The sequence below is a fragment of the Schistocerca gregaria genome, chromosome 1 (assembly GCF_023897955.1).
Source record: "Schistocerca gregaria isolate iqSchGreg1 chromosome 1, iqSchGreg1.2, whole genome shotgun sequence".
Taxonomy (NCBI): Eukaryota; Metazoa; Arthropoda; class Insecta; order Orthoptera; family Acrididae; genus Schistocerca; species Schistocerca gregaria.
In genome coordinates this window covers 497,458,375-497,473,849 of record NC_064920.1, presented here as the reverse complement: position 1 = coordinate 497,473,849, position 15,475 = coordinate 497,458,375, and the positions used below count along the sequence as shown (strand labels likewise).

Sequence of the window (15,475 nt, the reverse complement as noted above, 5' to 3'; positions counted from 1 at the left end):
CATTGTAATTCTGTCAGAGACGGCAAAGGACTTGGAAGAGCACTTGAACGGAATGGACAGTGTCTTGAAAGGAGGATATAAGATGAACATCAACAAAAGCAAAACGAGGATAATGGAATGTAGTCCAATTAAATCGGGTGATGCTGAGGGAATTAAATTAGGAAATGAGACACTTAAAGTAGTAAAGGAGTTTTGCTATTTAGGAAGTAAAATAACTGATGATGGTCGAAGTAGAGAGGATATAAAATGTAGACTGGCAATGGCAAGGAAAGCGTTTCTGAAGAAGAGAAATTTGTTAACATCGAATATAGATTTAAGTGTCAGGAAGTCATTTCTGAAAATATTTGTTTGGAGTGTAGCCTGTATGGAAGTGAAACATGGACGATAACTAGTTTGGACAAGAAGAGAATAGAAGCTTTCGAAATGTGGTGCTACAGAAGAATACTGAAGATAAGGTGGATAGATCACGTAACTAATGAGGAGGTATTGAATAGGATTGGGGAGAAGAGAAGTTTGTGGCACAACTTGACTAGAAGAAGGGATTGGTTGGTAGGACATGTTTTGAGGCATCAAGGGATCACAAATTTAGCGTTGGAGGGCAGTGTGGAGGGGAAAAATCGTAGAGGGAGACCGAGAGATGAGTACACTAAGCAGATTCAGAAGGATGTAGGTTGCAGTAGGTACTGGGAGATGAAGAAGCTTGCACAGGATAGAGTAGCATGGAGAGCTGCATCAAACCAGTCTCAGGACTGAAGACCACAACAACAACAACAACATTTTACCCCTGCCACCTTCAGAATCTGAAAGAGCGTATTCCAGTCAACATTGTCAAAAGCTTTCTCTTAGTCTACAAACGTTCGAAACATAGGTTTGCCTTTCCTTAATCTTTTTTCTAAGATAATTCGTAGGTTCAGTATTGCCTCACGTGTTCCAATATTTCTATGGAATCCAAACTGATCTTCCCCGAGATCGGCTTCTACCAGTTTATCTATTCATCTGTAAAGAATTCATGTTTGTATTTTGCAGCAGTGGCTTATTAAATTGATAGTTCGGTAATTTTCACATCTGTCAGCACCTGCTTTCTTTGGGATTGTAATTATTGTATTCTTCTTGAAGTCTGAGGGTATTTCACCTGTCTCGTACATCTTGCTCACCAGATGGTAGAGTTTTGTCAGGACTGGCTCTCCCAAGGCTGTTAGTAGTTCAATGGAATGTTGTCTGCTCCCAGGGCCTTGTTTCGACTTAGGTCTTTCAGTGCTCTGTCAAACTCTTCACGCAGTATCGTATCTCCCATTTCATCTTCATCTACATCCACATTCTCTTCCATTTCTATAATATTGTCCTTAAGAACATCGCCCTTGTATAGACCCTCTATATACTCCTTCCACCTTTCTGATTTCCCTTCTTTGCTTAGAACTTGGTTTCCATCTGAGCTCTTGATATTCATGCGAGTGGTTCTCTTTTCTCCAAAGGTCTCTTTAATTTTCCTGTAGGCTGTATCTATCTTACCCCTAGTGAGATAAGCCTCCACATCCTTACATTTGTCCTCTAGCTATACCTGCTTAGCCATTTTGCACTTCCTGTCGATCTCATTTTTGAGATGTTTGTATTCCTTTTTGCCTGCTTCTTTTACTGCATTTTTATGTTTTCTCCTTTCATCAATTAAATTCAATATTTCTTCTGTTACCCAAGGATTTCTACTTGCCCTAGTCTGTTTACCTACTTGATCCTCTGCTGCCTGCACTACTTCATCCCTCAGAGCTACCTATTCTTCTTCTACTGTATTTCTTTCCGTCATTCCTGTCAATAGTTCCCTTATGCTCTCCCTGAAGCTCTGTACAACCTCTGGTTTAGTCAGTTTATCCAGGTCCCATCTCCTTAAATTCCCACATTTTGCAGTTTCTTCAGTTTTAATCTACAGTTCATAACCAGTAGATTGTGGTCAGAGTCCACATCTGCCCCTGGAAAAGTCTCACAATTTAAAACCTGGTTCCTGAATCTCTGTCTTACCATTATATAATCTATCTGAAACCTTCAGTATCTCCAGGCTTCTTCCATGTATACAACTTTCTTTTATGATTCTTGAACCAAGTGTTGGCTATGATTAAGTTATGTTCTGTGCAAAATTCTACCAGGCGACTTCCTCTTTCATTTCTTCCCCTCAATCCACATTCACCTACTATGTTTCCTTCTCTTCCTTTTCCTACTAACAAATGCCAGTCGCCCATGACTATTAAATTTTCGTCTCCCGTCACTATCTGAATAATTTCTTTTTTCTCATCATACATTTCATCAATCTCTTCGTCATCTGCGGAGCTAGTTGGCATGTAAACTTGTGCTACTGTATGAGATGTGGGCTTCGTACCTATCTTGGCCACGATAATACGTTCACTATGCTGTTTGTAGTAGCTTACCCGCATTTGTATTTCCCTATTCGTTATTAAACCTACTCCTGCATTACCCCTATTTGGTCTTGTAATTATAACCCTATATTCACCTGACCAGAAGTCTTGTTCCTCCAGCCACCAAACTTCTTTAAGTCCCACTATATCTAACTTTAACCTGTCCATTTCCCTTTTTAAATTTTCTAACCTACCTGCCTGATTATGGGATCTGACATTCCACGCTCCGATCCATAGAATGCCATTTTTCTTTCTCCAGATTGTAGTCATAGGATACTGCATCATCTCTGAGAAGCCTGAGGTTCCCATTATAATTGTCTGCAAGTTTGTTAACACACAGCATGTGCAGCAATGACCCAACACATTTCCCTGGGGCACATCTGAGTAGTTACTAGTATGTCTATCATCATCTAGATCTACGATGACATACTACATCCTCCATACCAGTCACAAATTATTTTAATACCCCATATGATATCACTTCAATAATTAGTATTGGTGTAGCATTGAATGAGTCGAATGCTTGGCTGAAGTAAAGACATACTGCATATAATTGTTTGCCTTGATTCTTGGCTTTCATGATGTCGTGTGAGAGTTTCACATTGACTAATGTTTAGTGAGTGTATACTGTTTGCCATGGGAGAGGCCATTCTGTTTCAGATACCTCATTATGTTCAAGTGCAGAATATGCCCTGAGCTGCTACTGCAGATGGATGTTAATGAAATAGGACAGCAGTTTTTCGGATCACTTCTGCTGTCCTTCTGGTAGACTTGTTTACCTGTGCATTTCCAACCACTGTTCACGTTTTTTTGTTCAAGGAATGTATGGTATATGTGTAAAATTTAAAAATGCAAGGAAAATAGTTACAAATAGGAATATAAGTTAGCTACACTAAAAAAGGAAAAGAAATGCCAATAAAAATTGAGGTATGTAGTCAAGTAGGAATAAGTGCCAAAAAATAGTCAACAAAGATTACACTTCTTAAAATTAAAATATTATTTGCGTGTGCATACGTAAAGGATCTCATTCATTCTAAAAGCTCAAGATTTTTTGTCACTTTTTATACATTTATGTCAACTTGACTGTCATTGTGACTTCCACACCCTATTACTAAAATAGGCATTTGTCATTCACTGTGAATGATTGTATATATAGATAAGCATCAGAAGGATTTAATTCTTTTTATTATTGGCAGTGAGGCTTACCACGTGGCATGCCTGGGAGTTACTGACACAGATTGGGAAGCGCTTGGTCATGCTGCTTTAGAAGGTCTGGATCTTGATGTTGCAAAACATGCATTTGTGCGGAAAAAAGATTTGAAATATCTTGAGCTAATAAGTGACATACAGGTAACCATGAAACTACTCTGCTATTAATAACAGCTTTTCTATTCTTACTACTTCTGATGATACTAATAATATTAATAGTAATAATAAAAATGCAAATTCTGTCACATATCCAAATGTGCCATATGTCATTCAAATGCACATTGTAAAATGTGGAAAGTGTAGTATGTTCTAACTATATAGATATTTTTGGCAGGTAATAACTGTAAGTTGAATCATTTTTGAACACGTAGAAAAGTACACGTGTCACAACTAAAAATTGCATTAAGAAGCATTTACATAGTCGCAGTATGCTGATGTGAACTGTCAGATAATCTACAGGAATAGTTGCTGGAAGTCTTATTCTCTTGGGAAAGAGAGTTTCTTATGTTTGAAATAAAAGAATGTAAAAGAAACCAGGCATTGTAGAAATCTGGAGGGGGCAGTTTAACAGACCTACATTGCTGATGCAATTGAGTGACCAAAAACTGAGGAATGTGACCAGTGGAATGAAACACACAATGGAATGAGTTCTTCTCAGATACAATATATCAAAAAGTTAAAGAATAGTAGATGATTTTGATCCGAAGCCAGGTGACTTATTGGTTAAGTGCTGAAATGGCCAGGGGTGGGTGGCCACTACAATGAATGGTAGAACTGAGTTGCTAGCATCGGGAAACCAACAGCACACAGTCCTGGGTGGTGTGAGAGTGGGGTGGTGAATGAAAGGCTGGGAAGTATCCCATGTGTAAGCATGAACACATTGTTACAACATTCACTTTTTACTTAATACACTACAATAGGCCACAGCATTGGTCTCGGTGTCAACGCAGGGTGGCAGCTAGCAAAGGCACAATCCGGACTTCACCATGACAACAATCTAAACAAGTGACCAAGCAAGGAAACAAATGAGTTTCGCACTGTTTACAGATAACATGGAAAACAAAAAGAAAGAATAATAAGAAAATCCTACAGTGGAGGCGATTTGTTGATCCGTGTAGACTATCATAGGTCCCTCGTGTTACTTATGGCTGGCAGACTGTGTTACCCTCAGATTAGAAACTAAAAGTATTTCTACAGGCTTTTCCCATCCTTGCTTTGCTGAAGCATAGGTTTCTGTCATGTAAGTCACAAAAGAACCAAGGCTTGGATGTGAAGCAATCAGGTCACACATAATGCAGCAGCTCTGCCTTCCTGCAATGTCATTGCTATTACACTTCTGCTTGCTGCTGTAGCATGTAGTAACCCTCTTGATCCCATGGAGACAATATCTGCCATATCAGCAGACGTAACTGCGCCTGGTTGGCTCTTGTCTAACCTGCTTCCACAATCTCTTACATTCGCTGTATCAGTGTTGTTATTTTATTCAGTCATGCCAAAATTAGTGATAACTCTAAAGTATGAATACCAGCAATTCCTGTACATTACTTCATATTATTAAGCCACTTCTTGATGTCAGTGTTTTAAAAATGTCTGCAACGCAAGAGGGTATTTTAAGAACAACATAAATAATGCTCTGAGGATAGAAAATTACTTGGTGCATGGAAGAAGTGTTGAATAGCAGTTAAGTGCACAAACAAGGTGCATTTGCTTGTTGTCAGAAAAACACAAACATGCACGCACAAAAGCACTTCTCAGATGTGCCTCCACAAAACCACACACACACACACACACACACACACACACACACACACACACACAACCTAAATAATGGGGGATGTTATTTTTAGATCACTTTTCACTTTCAACATTGAGTATTTTAAAATGCACATATAACTTGAGTTGTTTTTAATATCTATGTTAAGTTCCTAGATTTTGTAAAGGTGATTTACACTCAAAACCAGTGGAGACTGGCTGAGCATTAGGTATGCTTGTGATGCTGCAACCAAGGGAATTTGAAAATATACCTCTGGGAAGCCATTTTACTGTATCAAGTGCTGTATAGCCTCATTTTTCAAAGAGCTCGTATGGAGTTGATAGAGGATAACATTCCACTTCAACTTGTGCATACATACTGTTGTGATAGTGCCACGACATTTAACAGTGCCGCCACGACAGTACGCACAAACGGCGATAGAGGCGCTCCGCAAATCAGATGAGCGCGGGAGCGCCACCTAGCTATGAACGGCACCGGCCGCATGTCATGGCACAGCAGTCGAATACGAGAGACTGAGTTGTAATCATGTGATCTGCTATTGTTTCTAAGAGAGAGTGTGAAAATCCACGCAATTATTGTGATTAAAGGTTATAACACTTTTTGGCGACGAGGTCGGGATATTTTCACCGCATTGTGGATTTGCGTGTTCGTGACGGGGCAGACATGGAACAGCTTATGCAAGCGCTCATTGAACAACAAACACAGCTGACGGCAGCGATTCAGGCGTTGTCGACGTCGCTTACTCATCGTCTGTCTTCCTCTTCTCCGCCTCCATTCCCTCATTACGACGAGGCCGCTGAAGACTGGGAGAATTATGAGAAGCGTTTGCGGCAACACTTCTTGGCTTTCGGCGTTGTCGACGCTCCTATGTGTAAGTCGTTATTTCTATCTTGGATTTCCCCTCGGGTCTATCAGCTGCTATCTCAGTTAGCCCCTCTGCGGGAACCAGCCTCCCTGTCCTTCCAAGAAATGTGTGACTTATTGTCTGCCTATTATCGAACAAACATCCACGTCGTTGCCGCCCGCGTGGCGTTCTACCGGTGTCGTAAACAGCCCCATCAATCTTACCGGGCTTGGGCGGCGGAACTACATGGCCTGAGTAGGAAATGTCAGTTTGTCACGGACACTCATCACGAGTCTTATGCGGATTCAATGGTTAGGGATGCTATTCTACGGCTTGCTCCTGATAAAGAAGTTCGGCAACGTGCCCTACAACTGCCAAACCCGTCGTTGTCGGAAGTTCTAAGCATCGCTCAATCCTTTGAAGTGTCTCACGCTGCTGGCGCGCAAATAGACGCGTGGTGTGATGTAGGCGCTGTACAGTCAACTCTCGACAAGGACAATTTGCCTGTTGCACAGGAGAACGAAGATGTGGCGGCGGTTCACTCGCGTAAACAACGTCGCGTTGGGCCGCAACGCTCGCAGCGAAACCAGCAACCACAGAAGCCGGTTCGTTCCGCGCTTCCTTCTTGCCCCCGTTGTTTCGTACAGCACGACAGGGCAGCGTGTCCAAAACGTTGGGCCACGTGTAATTCATGTAGGAAAAAAGGCCACATTGCTTCTGTGTGTCAGTCCCATAAAGCTCCTGTCGACGAGGACGAGGTGTCGGACATGGATGTTCACTGTGTGCTTTCTCAAACAAATAAGTTGTTTGTTACTGTTCGTGTTCTGAATAAAGACATCCGCATGCAAGTGGACACTGGCTCTGCAGTAACTCTCATTAATTCTCGCACGTATTTGGCGTTGGGCTCCCCTCCTTTGTCTCCAGTTACGCGCAATCTGAGGACTTATAATCAGCAGAAAATTCCTATCATGGGCCAGTTTGATGCTTCCACTGCCTACAAGTCTGTTGTTCGGCCCCTCACGTTTTATGTGGTGGATCATGCGGGCACTGAAAACCTGTTCGGTTATGATGCTTTCCAGTTGTTTGGATTCTCCATTGATGATGATGTGCACCTCATATCTGAGGACATTCCGTATCAACAGCTTGATGGATTGTGTTGTGAATTTTCGTCCGTGTTCTCTGCTGGTCTGGGTTGTGCCAAGGATTTTGCAGCCCACATTACTCTTAAACCTACGGCTCGCCCTAAGTTTTTCCGGGCACGCCCTATTCCAGTGGCGTTGCGTGCACCTGTCAAGGCTGAGCTAGACAGGTTAACAGCTTCAGGGATTCTCCTTCCGGTTACCTCCAGCGAATGGGCATCGCCGATCGTGGTGGTTTCTAAACCAAACGGGAGTCTGCGATTGTGTGGTGACTTTAAAGCCACTGTCAACGCTCAGAGCGTCATTGACACTTATCCTCTTCCTCGTCCTGAGGAGTTGTTTACCAAGCTCGCTGGGGGCCAGTTCTTTTCCAAACTTGACTTATCGGAGGCGTACCATCAGTTGCCGTTGGACGCTCCTTCCAAGGAATTTCTCGTTATCAACACTCCTTGTGGGCTGTATCAGTACCAGCGATTACCATTTGGCGTCGCTAGCGCACCGGCCATTTTTCAGCGGTTTTTGGAACAGCTCACGGCTTCCGTTCCCGGCTGCATAAACTATCTGGATGACATTGTTGTCACGGGAGCCTCCACTGCGGAGCACCTTCGTAATTTACGTTCACTGTTTCGGGTTTTGCATTCGGCTGGGTTGAGGTGCAATCTGGACAAGTCACAGTTCTTCCAACCCTCCATTGAGTATCTTGGTTTCCAGTTGTCCCGTGAGGGCATACGCCCTCTCCGTGAGCACGTTGCGGCCATTAACGCTCTACCCCGGCCGTCTACGGTCAAAGAACTTCAGGCGTTTCTAGGCAAGATTGCTTATTATCACAAATTCATTCCATCCGCAGCAGCGGTAGCTTATCCTCTGCACCAGCTGTTACGCAAAAACGTCCCCTTCTGTTGGTCCGACGGGTGTGAGCAGGCTTTTGTCCGCCTGAAGGCTCATTTGCAGTCGGCGCCTTGTCTTGCCACATTCCGTCCGGGTCAGCACTTGGTTCTGGCGACTGACGCGTCACAGTATGGCCTAGGGGCTGTTCTCGCCCATCGGTATGAGGATGGGTCGGAACGACCCATTGCCTATGCTTCCAAGACCCTCAACGAGGCGCAACGGCGTTACTCTCAAATCGAAAAGGAGGCGCTCGCTATCATTTATGCTCTAAAAAAGTTCAGCGTTTTTTTGTATGGTTCTAAGTTTCACCTCATCACCGACCACAAACCGCTGGTCTCTCTGTTCAGCCCCTCGGCGTCACTTCCGGATAAGGCAGCTCACCGCCTGCAACGTTGGGCCTTATAGTTGTCTCGTTTTCATTATGAGATTCACTATCGCCCCACGGCCCAGCACGCAAACGCGGATGCATTGTCGCGATTGCCGATGGGCCCCGACCCTGTTTTCGATCGCGATGAACTCCTCTGTTTCCACATTGATGAGGAAGAACGTCGTGCAGTCGAGGGCTTTCCACTTACAGGTTCGCAGGTCGCGTCAGCTACTGCGCGGGACCCGGTCCTGCGTCGGGTGATCGGTTTTGTTCAACGAGGTTGGCCAGACAGGACCGGGGGCCGGGCATCGGATCCCCTTCGCAACTACCATGCCTTGCGCCTTCGTCTGTCTGTTCGTTATGGTGTTGTTCTTCTGGCCACGGATGGCGCATCTCCACGGGTCGTGGTGCCAGCCTCTCTTCGCAAAGATGTTCTCAAACTGTTGCACGGAGGCCATTGGGGTATTTCTCGGACTAAGTCCCTGGCCCGCAGGCACGTTTATTGGCCCGGCATTGATTCGGACATCGCCCATATGGTTGCTGTATGTGGCCAGTGTGCTCAACAACTGGCGGCACCTCGTACAATGCCCTCTCCGTGGCCTGATCCAGCTCAGCCATGGGAACGGGTGCATGCCGACTTTGCTGGCCCCTTCCTCGGTACTTATTGGCTACTGTTGATTGACGCCTTCTCGAAGTTTCCATTTGTTGTTAGATGTCCGTCGCCCACCACTGCGGCGACGACGCTGGCTTTGTCCAAAATCTTTGCGCTAGAAGGTCTTCCATCCACGATCGTCACGGACAATGGCCCTCAGTTCTCTTCGCAGGCCTTCCGTGATTTTTGTACTGGACAAGGGATTCATCATGTTACCGCACCTCCCTTCCATCCGCAATCGAATGGGGAGGTCGAGCGCCTTGTCCGCACTTTCAAATGCCAGATGAAAAAATTCCTTAGTGATTTTTCCACAGATGACGCCCTGCTGCAATTTCTGAGTTCTTATCGCTTCACGCCTCTGGGTGATCGCAGCCCTGCTGAACTCTTGCATGGCCGCCAACCGCGCACTCTACTGCACCTGCTTCACCCTGTCAGGCCTTGTACTGTGTCCCCTAGTGCGGGAAAATACTCGGTGGGCGCCGACGTGTGGGCACGAGGGTATGGATCTCGCCCTAAATGGATTCCAGGGGTGGTCAAGGCTCTTCGCGGCCGCCGGCTTTGTGAAATCCGTACGGGCGACGGCACGGTTGTTCGCCATTACGACCAGATGCGCCCACGAGTGGTGGCCACGCCTGTGCCACCGCCCCATCCTTCGCCTCCACCAGCCCGAGACGCCAGTCCTGTCGCTGCTGCCGATCTACCGTCCGTGTTGATGCAGCCGCCGTCGCTGCCGCTTCCAAGTACTCCGGAACCGGCCCCAGTCGCGACGCCGCCTTCTCCGGGACCCATCTCGCTGGAGCACACTCCCAGGTCAATGACACCTATGGATGCTGCTCCGGAGTTTTCACCCATCATCTCATCCAGGAGGCACGTTCCTCGCACGAGCTTCCGTCCTGGACATTTTCGACCATACTCCCGTGTCTCTGCGCGGGATCTCCTCGGGGCCTCACAAGAGGCCATGGATGTCTCTGCGCTGTCCATGTCTCCAAGGAAGTGAGTGTTTATTTTTTTCAAGGGGGGAAAAGTGTTGTGATAGTGCCACGACATTTAACAGTGCCGCCACGACAGTACGCACAAACGGCGATAGAGGCGCTCCGCAAATCAGATGAGCGCGGGAGCGCCACCTAGCTATGAACGGCACCGGCCGCATGTCATGGCACAGCAGTCGAATACGAGAGACTGAGTTGTAATCATGTGATCTGCTATTGTTTCTAAGAGAGAGTGTGAAAATCCACGCAATTATTGTGATTAAAGGTTATAACACATACTGTACCAGTTTAGTGACCTGCTTGAGTATGGGGTACAGGTGTTACAATGAAGTGCTGCGTCATAAAAAAAAAAAATTAACTTGACCTTTGACATTTTTTGCCTGGATGCTTACATATTAAAATTTTTTACCTGTCTAAGATAAAAATGAGGGAATGGGTTAGGTACAGGATGAGTTGGCGGTCGGAGGTTTCCGTTTCTCTGGTTCTCAGAGAAGGCCAGGCAAAGTCAGAGAAAACTGCTACAACTCGCAATGAAGACTCCGTCTTTCTTGGCAGCTAAAGTACTCACAGTCGCCGTAAAAATTTCTGGAAACACTTTCAGAATGAGAAGGTTGAACAAGAGTGGCAGTGTGCTATCTTCTGACTAACAGACTGGTGGCTTAGGACACGTTTTGAACAAACAAGCTGATGGCAAAATATTGTGTGTCTTTTGGACCATGGTTGTTACAGATTCACCCAGTATTGTTAATTTGGGAAGAAATCGCTATGCACTGTATTGCTAAACACAGTAATAGTTTTATGAAGGTCCAACGCTCCAATTTCAAATAAAAGTTCGTACTCAATATTTACCTTCTTTTTCATAAGAGAAATTTTTTATTCTTGATAACTCTGATTACAAGTTGTATCTCCTCTGCACTTCAAATTACATATATATGCAAACTTATCTGACCCCAAAATAGCCAGAATATTACAATAATATTACATTATGTTGGGGCATTTCATGGCCCCTCTTGGTCACAATTTTTTTTTTAACATTTAAGTGACCAGAACATCTATCTACTTGGTATAATTATGAATATTAGGGTTACAAATTAAATCATTGAGTTGTATGTACTTTCTTAGCAACTCTCGTTACTGGCTGGCATAAATAATTATACTATCCATTCTCAGGAATGGATTTCGCAAATTCAAGCCCACCCATCCAGGCACGGTTGGTAGGGGAAACCCGAGATCAAAACTTCCCAGTGGGCATTGCCAGATCACTTGTGAATCATATTTAGCAAAAACACCAGAACTTTGAATAAAATATATTGGTTTTCAGCTTGAATATTGAAAAAAAAAATTGTTACTCAGTTTGTATGGAACAAAAAATACAGAAAATCCCTTAAATGTTTGCAAAACTGTTTAGAGTCTTTGAAAGTGGAGTTATTCACACAATACAAGATTCATTTAAGAGACAATCATGTTCTGGGTATTATGTCAACGATGCAGTGACAATGGCATGATGTCAATGGTGCAATGCCAATGGTATGGCAGGATGGTGAGAAGCTGCAAGACATCGCGATGGAATGGTGGTCAGTGGTGATGGCTGGCCGGGTGGTTAGATGTGAAGCTGTTAGTGAAGAATTGGATGGACTGGAGGCTGGGACAGAACTATTAAGGCCTCACAGCGTCAAGATAGAAGTTCTCGCGATATACAACAAGGTGCAAAAGAATGAACAAGAACAAAATGGCTAACTACAGTGCCTATCTGAAATAAAACGGATCAGTGTTCAACTCTACTCAACTTCCTCCTGTGTATAAACAGTCAACTTCAATTTGTGTTTGTACTTGTCCAGAGTGTCGGGGGGGGGGGGGGGGGGGGGGAAGTCACAGCACAGTGAAAACAATGAACACTGAGACATCTTTGCAACAGTAGACACATTGTCCAGAGTATCTACAGTTATACTCAAAAATGACACTAGTACTGTTCATAGAAGATTGGTCCAAACGTTCACATGTTTATCAGCAATAGAGCAGGATGGATCACTGTCTTTTTGCATAGTGACTCTAGTCTGCCTAACACCGAACAAAATTCACTGTCTTGATATCACTGAAGGCGATTTCACACAATCCCAAAGAATACTGTCCAGAACAGTCACTCGTTAGCATGAGACACAGTAATTGCAACAAAACACGACACACAATGTTATAGAACAATTACATGTATATACAGGAAAAGAGATAGGATACCCTATTCAGAAGAGGATGCCCTATTCAGAAGAAAGAGTCCACAAAACTCACTTAACACTAAAACACAAGGGTGAAGGTTCACTCATTTTAGAACACCAGTTCATGGCACACAATGGTGACATGTTATCGACACTTATCATAAGAAACAAATTACATAACTTAAATAACTATTATTTATATATCATATAGTCACACAAATCATGACACACACAAAAAGTTCACAGAATTATTATTAGAACATTTTAAATATTTTTGAGGTTACACACCATTTATTTTAAAGGTCTTTGAATGTTGTTGTTGTTGTGGTCTTCAGTTCTGAGACTGGTTTGATGCAGCTCTCTATGCTACTCTACCCTGTGATAGCTTCTTCATCTCCCAGTACCTACTGCAATCTACATCCTTCTGAATCTGCTTAGTGTATTCATCTCTTGGTCTCCCACTATGATTTTTACCCTCCACACTGCCCTCCAATGCTTAATTTGTAATCCCCTGATGCCTCAGAACATGTCCTACCAACCGGTCCCTTCTTCTTGTCAAGTTGTGCCACAAACTCCTCTTCTCCCCAATTCTATTCAATACCTCCTCATCAGTTATGTGACCTACCCATCTAATCTTCAGCACTCTTCTGTAGCACCACATTTCGAAAGCTTCTATTCTCTTCTTGTCCAAACTATTTATCATCCATGTTTCACTTCCATACATGGCTACACTCCATACAAATACTTTCAGAAACGACTTCCTGACAATTAAATCTGTACTCGGTGTTAACAAATTTCTCTTCTTAAGAAACGCTTTCCTTGCCATTGCCAGTATACATTTTATATGTTGCTGCCGTTAGTTCTTGATAACTCCTCACAACCTGCATTAGTAGTGGACGAGGTTGCTCTGTGGTTGAAGATCCATAGTCTCACCTAATCAAAAAATGTTCAAAGTATAAATTGAAAGTGTCAGAATTCTCAAGTTGTCTACCGTCAGAAGTATCGACGACTCACTCCGGTTTATTTGGCAAACTGAAATATGGTATAGAACTCTGCCCAGGGCACTGCAAGCAATCTAAGGAAGACGTGCAGCCAAAATCAATTTCTTACAGTGTCAGGAGACCAGCCAGTTACTAACAGTGCCTGAAAAATGAACATCTGTAAACCAAGACCATAGTCAGAATCAAACTAATAGATCAACCAGCCTGCACTTTCACTGCATCAACACTGTGATTGAATTACCCTGGGCTGGCTTATATGCAGGATTCTGGTAAGCATGGCCTTGTCAGAGGGTGCTCCTGGTAGCAAGCACCATATAGGTAGTGGCGCCACAGCTGTTGACAGTAATGTTTGCCAGCTATTCTGATTCCATAGAGATGTCAAGTGGCATCAGTATTTCACTTTATGATGAAGTAGTGATACACAGTATGTAGATCATGAATAAGAGCATCAGATGATATTAAAACATTAAGCTCCGTCCGAACTGGTCATGGAAGGCCCAACGGGACCAACTGGCCACCGTGTCATCCTCAGCCCACAGGTGTCACTGGATGCAGATATGGAAGGGCAAGCAGTCAGCACACACTCTCCCTACCGTAAGTCAGTTTACTAGACCTCATATAATATTAAACCAGATGAAAAAATACACAATCACTATTACAAATATTTCTGTAGTCAACAGTAACGTGCAGCTTGCACAAAAGATCTCAAAATATTCTTAAGGTGTTTACCATCTTTTGTATGTTTGTTAATAAAATTTATTAGAGAGTAAAATGTGTCTGACCCACCAAAATTACTTTATTCAAGATTTTGATTACTTCTTGTCCAGAAGCAATACCTGTACACTGTCCTTTATCAAATATATTGTTATTTTTTAAAGAAATAGTGTTAAGAATGTGCATTAATGATTTTAATATAAATTTCATTACCAAGCTGTATGCAAACTTATGTTGCAGTTCGTATTTTGAAAATAATATTTTATACCATAATGTTGCTTTATATTCAGGAAAGATTACGTAAAGGAGAAAAGGATAAGGAAATATTCATTGCAGATATATTAGCTTTTCGTGGAAAATTCAAAGAAGCTGCCCGTATGTACCAGCGTTTGGGTCAAGAGCAGAGAGCTCTTAATATGTACATTGATCTGCGTATGTTTGACTTGGCACAGGTAAGTGGTAAATATATTTTACTTCACAAAATTTTTCTTCTTATTTTCAATATTGCAGAATTGACTAATTTTTCCACTGTGTCTGGAGATGGGAAATGTGCTTCAGAAAGTAATTTCTTGAAATTCAGTTTGAGGTTTAAGTTGGTATGTAAAATCTTTAGTAACCACTGACAACCTATTTAAATCTAGCACATCAGAGACACAATAAACAATCTTCAGAACTTCATGAAGAATCATGATCAGTCATTTTCAGCAGGCCAACTAATCATAATTGTAAAACAGTCTGTCTGGTGCAAGTTTAATCCTTCTCTAAAGGAGCCCTCACATACTCAATATTTATTACACGATACTGAGTACTGATACTGAGTACTGATCACCTGAGATTGGTGTTGATGGTTTTTTGGAGTATATCGGACAAAACTGCATAACTTTAAAAATAGTGATGCTCACTCAGTATATTATGTTCTATATTGGATCGTTTAAGGGTGGTAGTGTGTAATAAACAGCAGTTTCTGCTAAGATAGAGAGAAATTCAATTCACTCCAAACAAAATACCACAAAGAACTGAAAAAATAAATGCCAAAAGATCAGGAATTGGGCTGGAAAATGTACATGAAAGCTGTGTGCGGTACTTTGGTTAAGAAATGTGGGATACCCCATTGTCCACAGTAGTTGAGACAACTGAAGAGGACTATAGTAAGCAGAAATATTTATTTTACTTGTAACAGTTCTCAGAACGGACAAATAAAACCAGATCAGCTGCCATTGTGTATACTTGTTTATATTTCGTGCACAGTAGTCACAGCACAGGCATTAGATCATGTAAGCTTTCAA

The 15,475-nt window shown here is 43.0% G+C and overlaps 1 protein-coding gene across 2 annotated transcripts in view; it reads left to right on the top strand.

Annotated features, from left to right (window-relative positions):
- LOC126353939 (intraflagellar transport protein 122 homolog) overlaps positions 1-15,475 on the top strand; it is a 247,092-nt gene that overhangs the window by 112,923 nt on the left and 118,694 nt on the right. For both annotated transcript variants that reach the window (XR_007565246.1, XM_050003221.1), the window contains exons 13-14: positions 3,599-3,752; positions 14,480-14,641. Coding sequence is in view for 1 of the 2 variants with exons in the window: in XM_050003221.1 (XP_049859178.1) it covers positions 3,599-3,752; positions 14,480-14,641 (316 nt within the window). In the remaining variant the exon portion in view is untranslated. The remainder of the gene's footprint in view (positions 1-3,598; positions 3,753-14,479; positions 14,642-15,475) is intronic.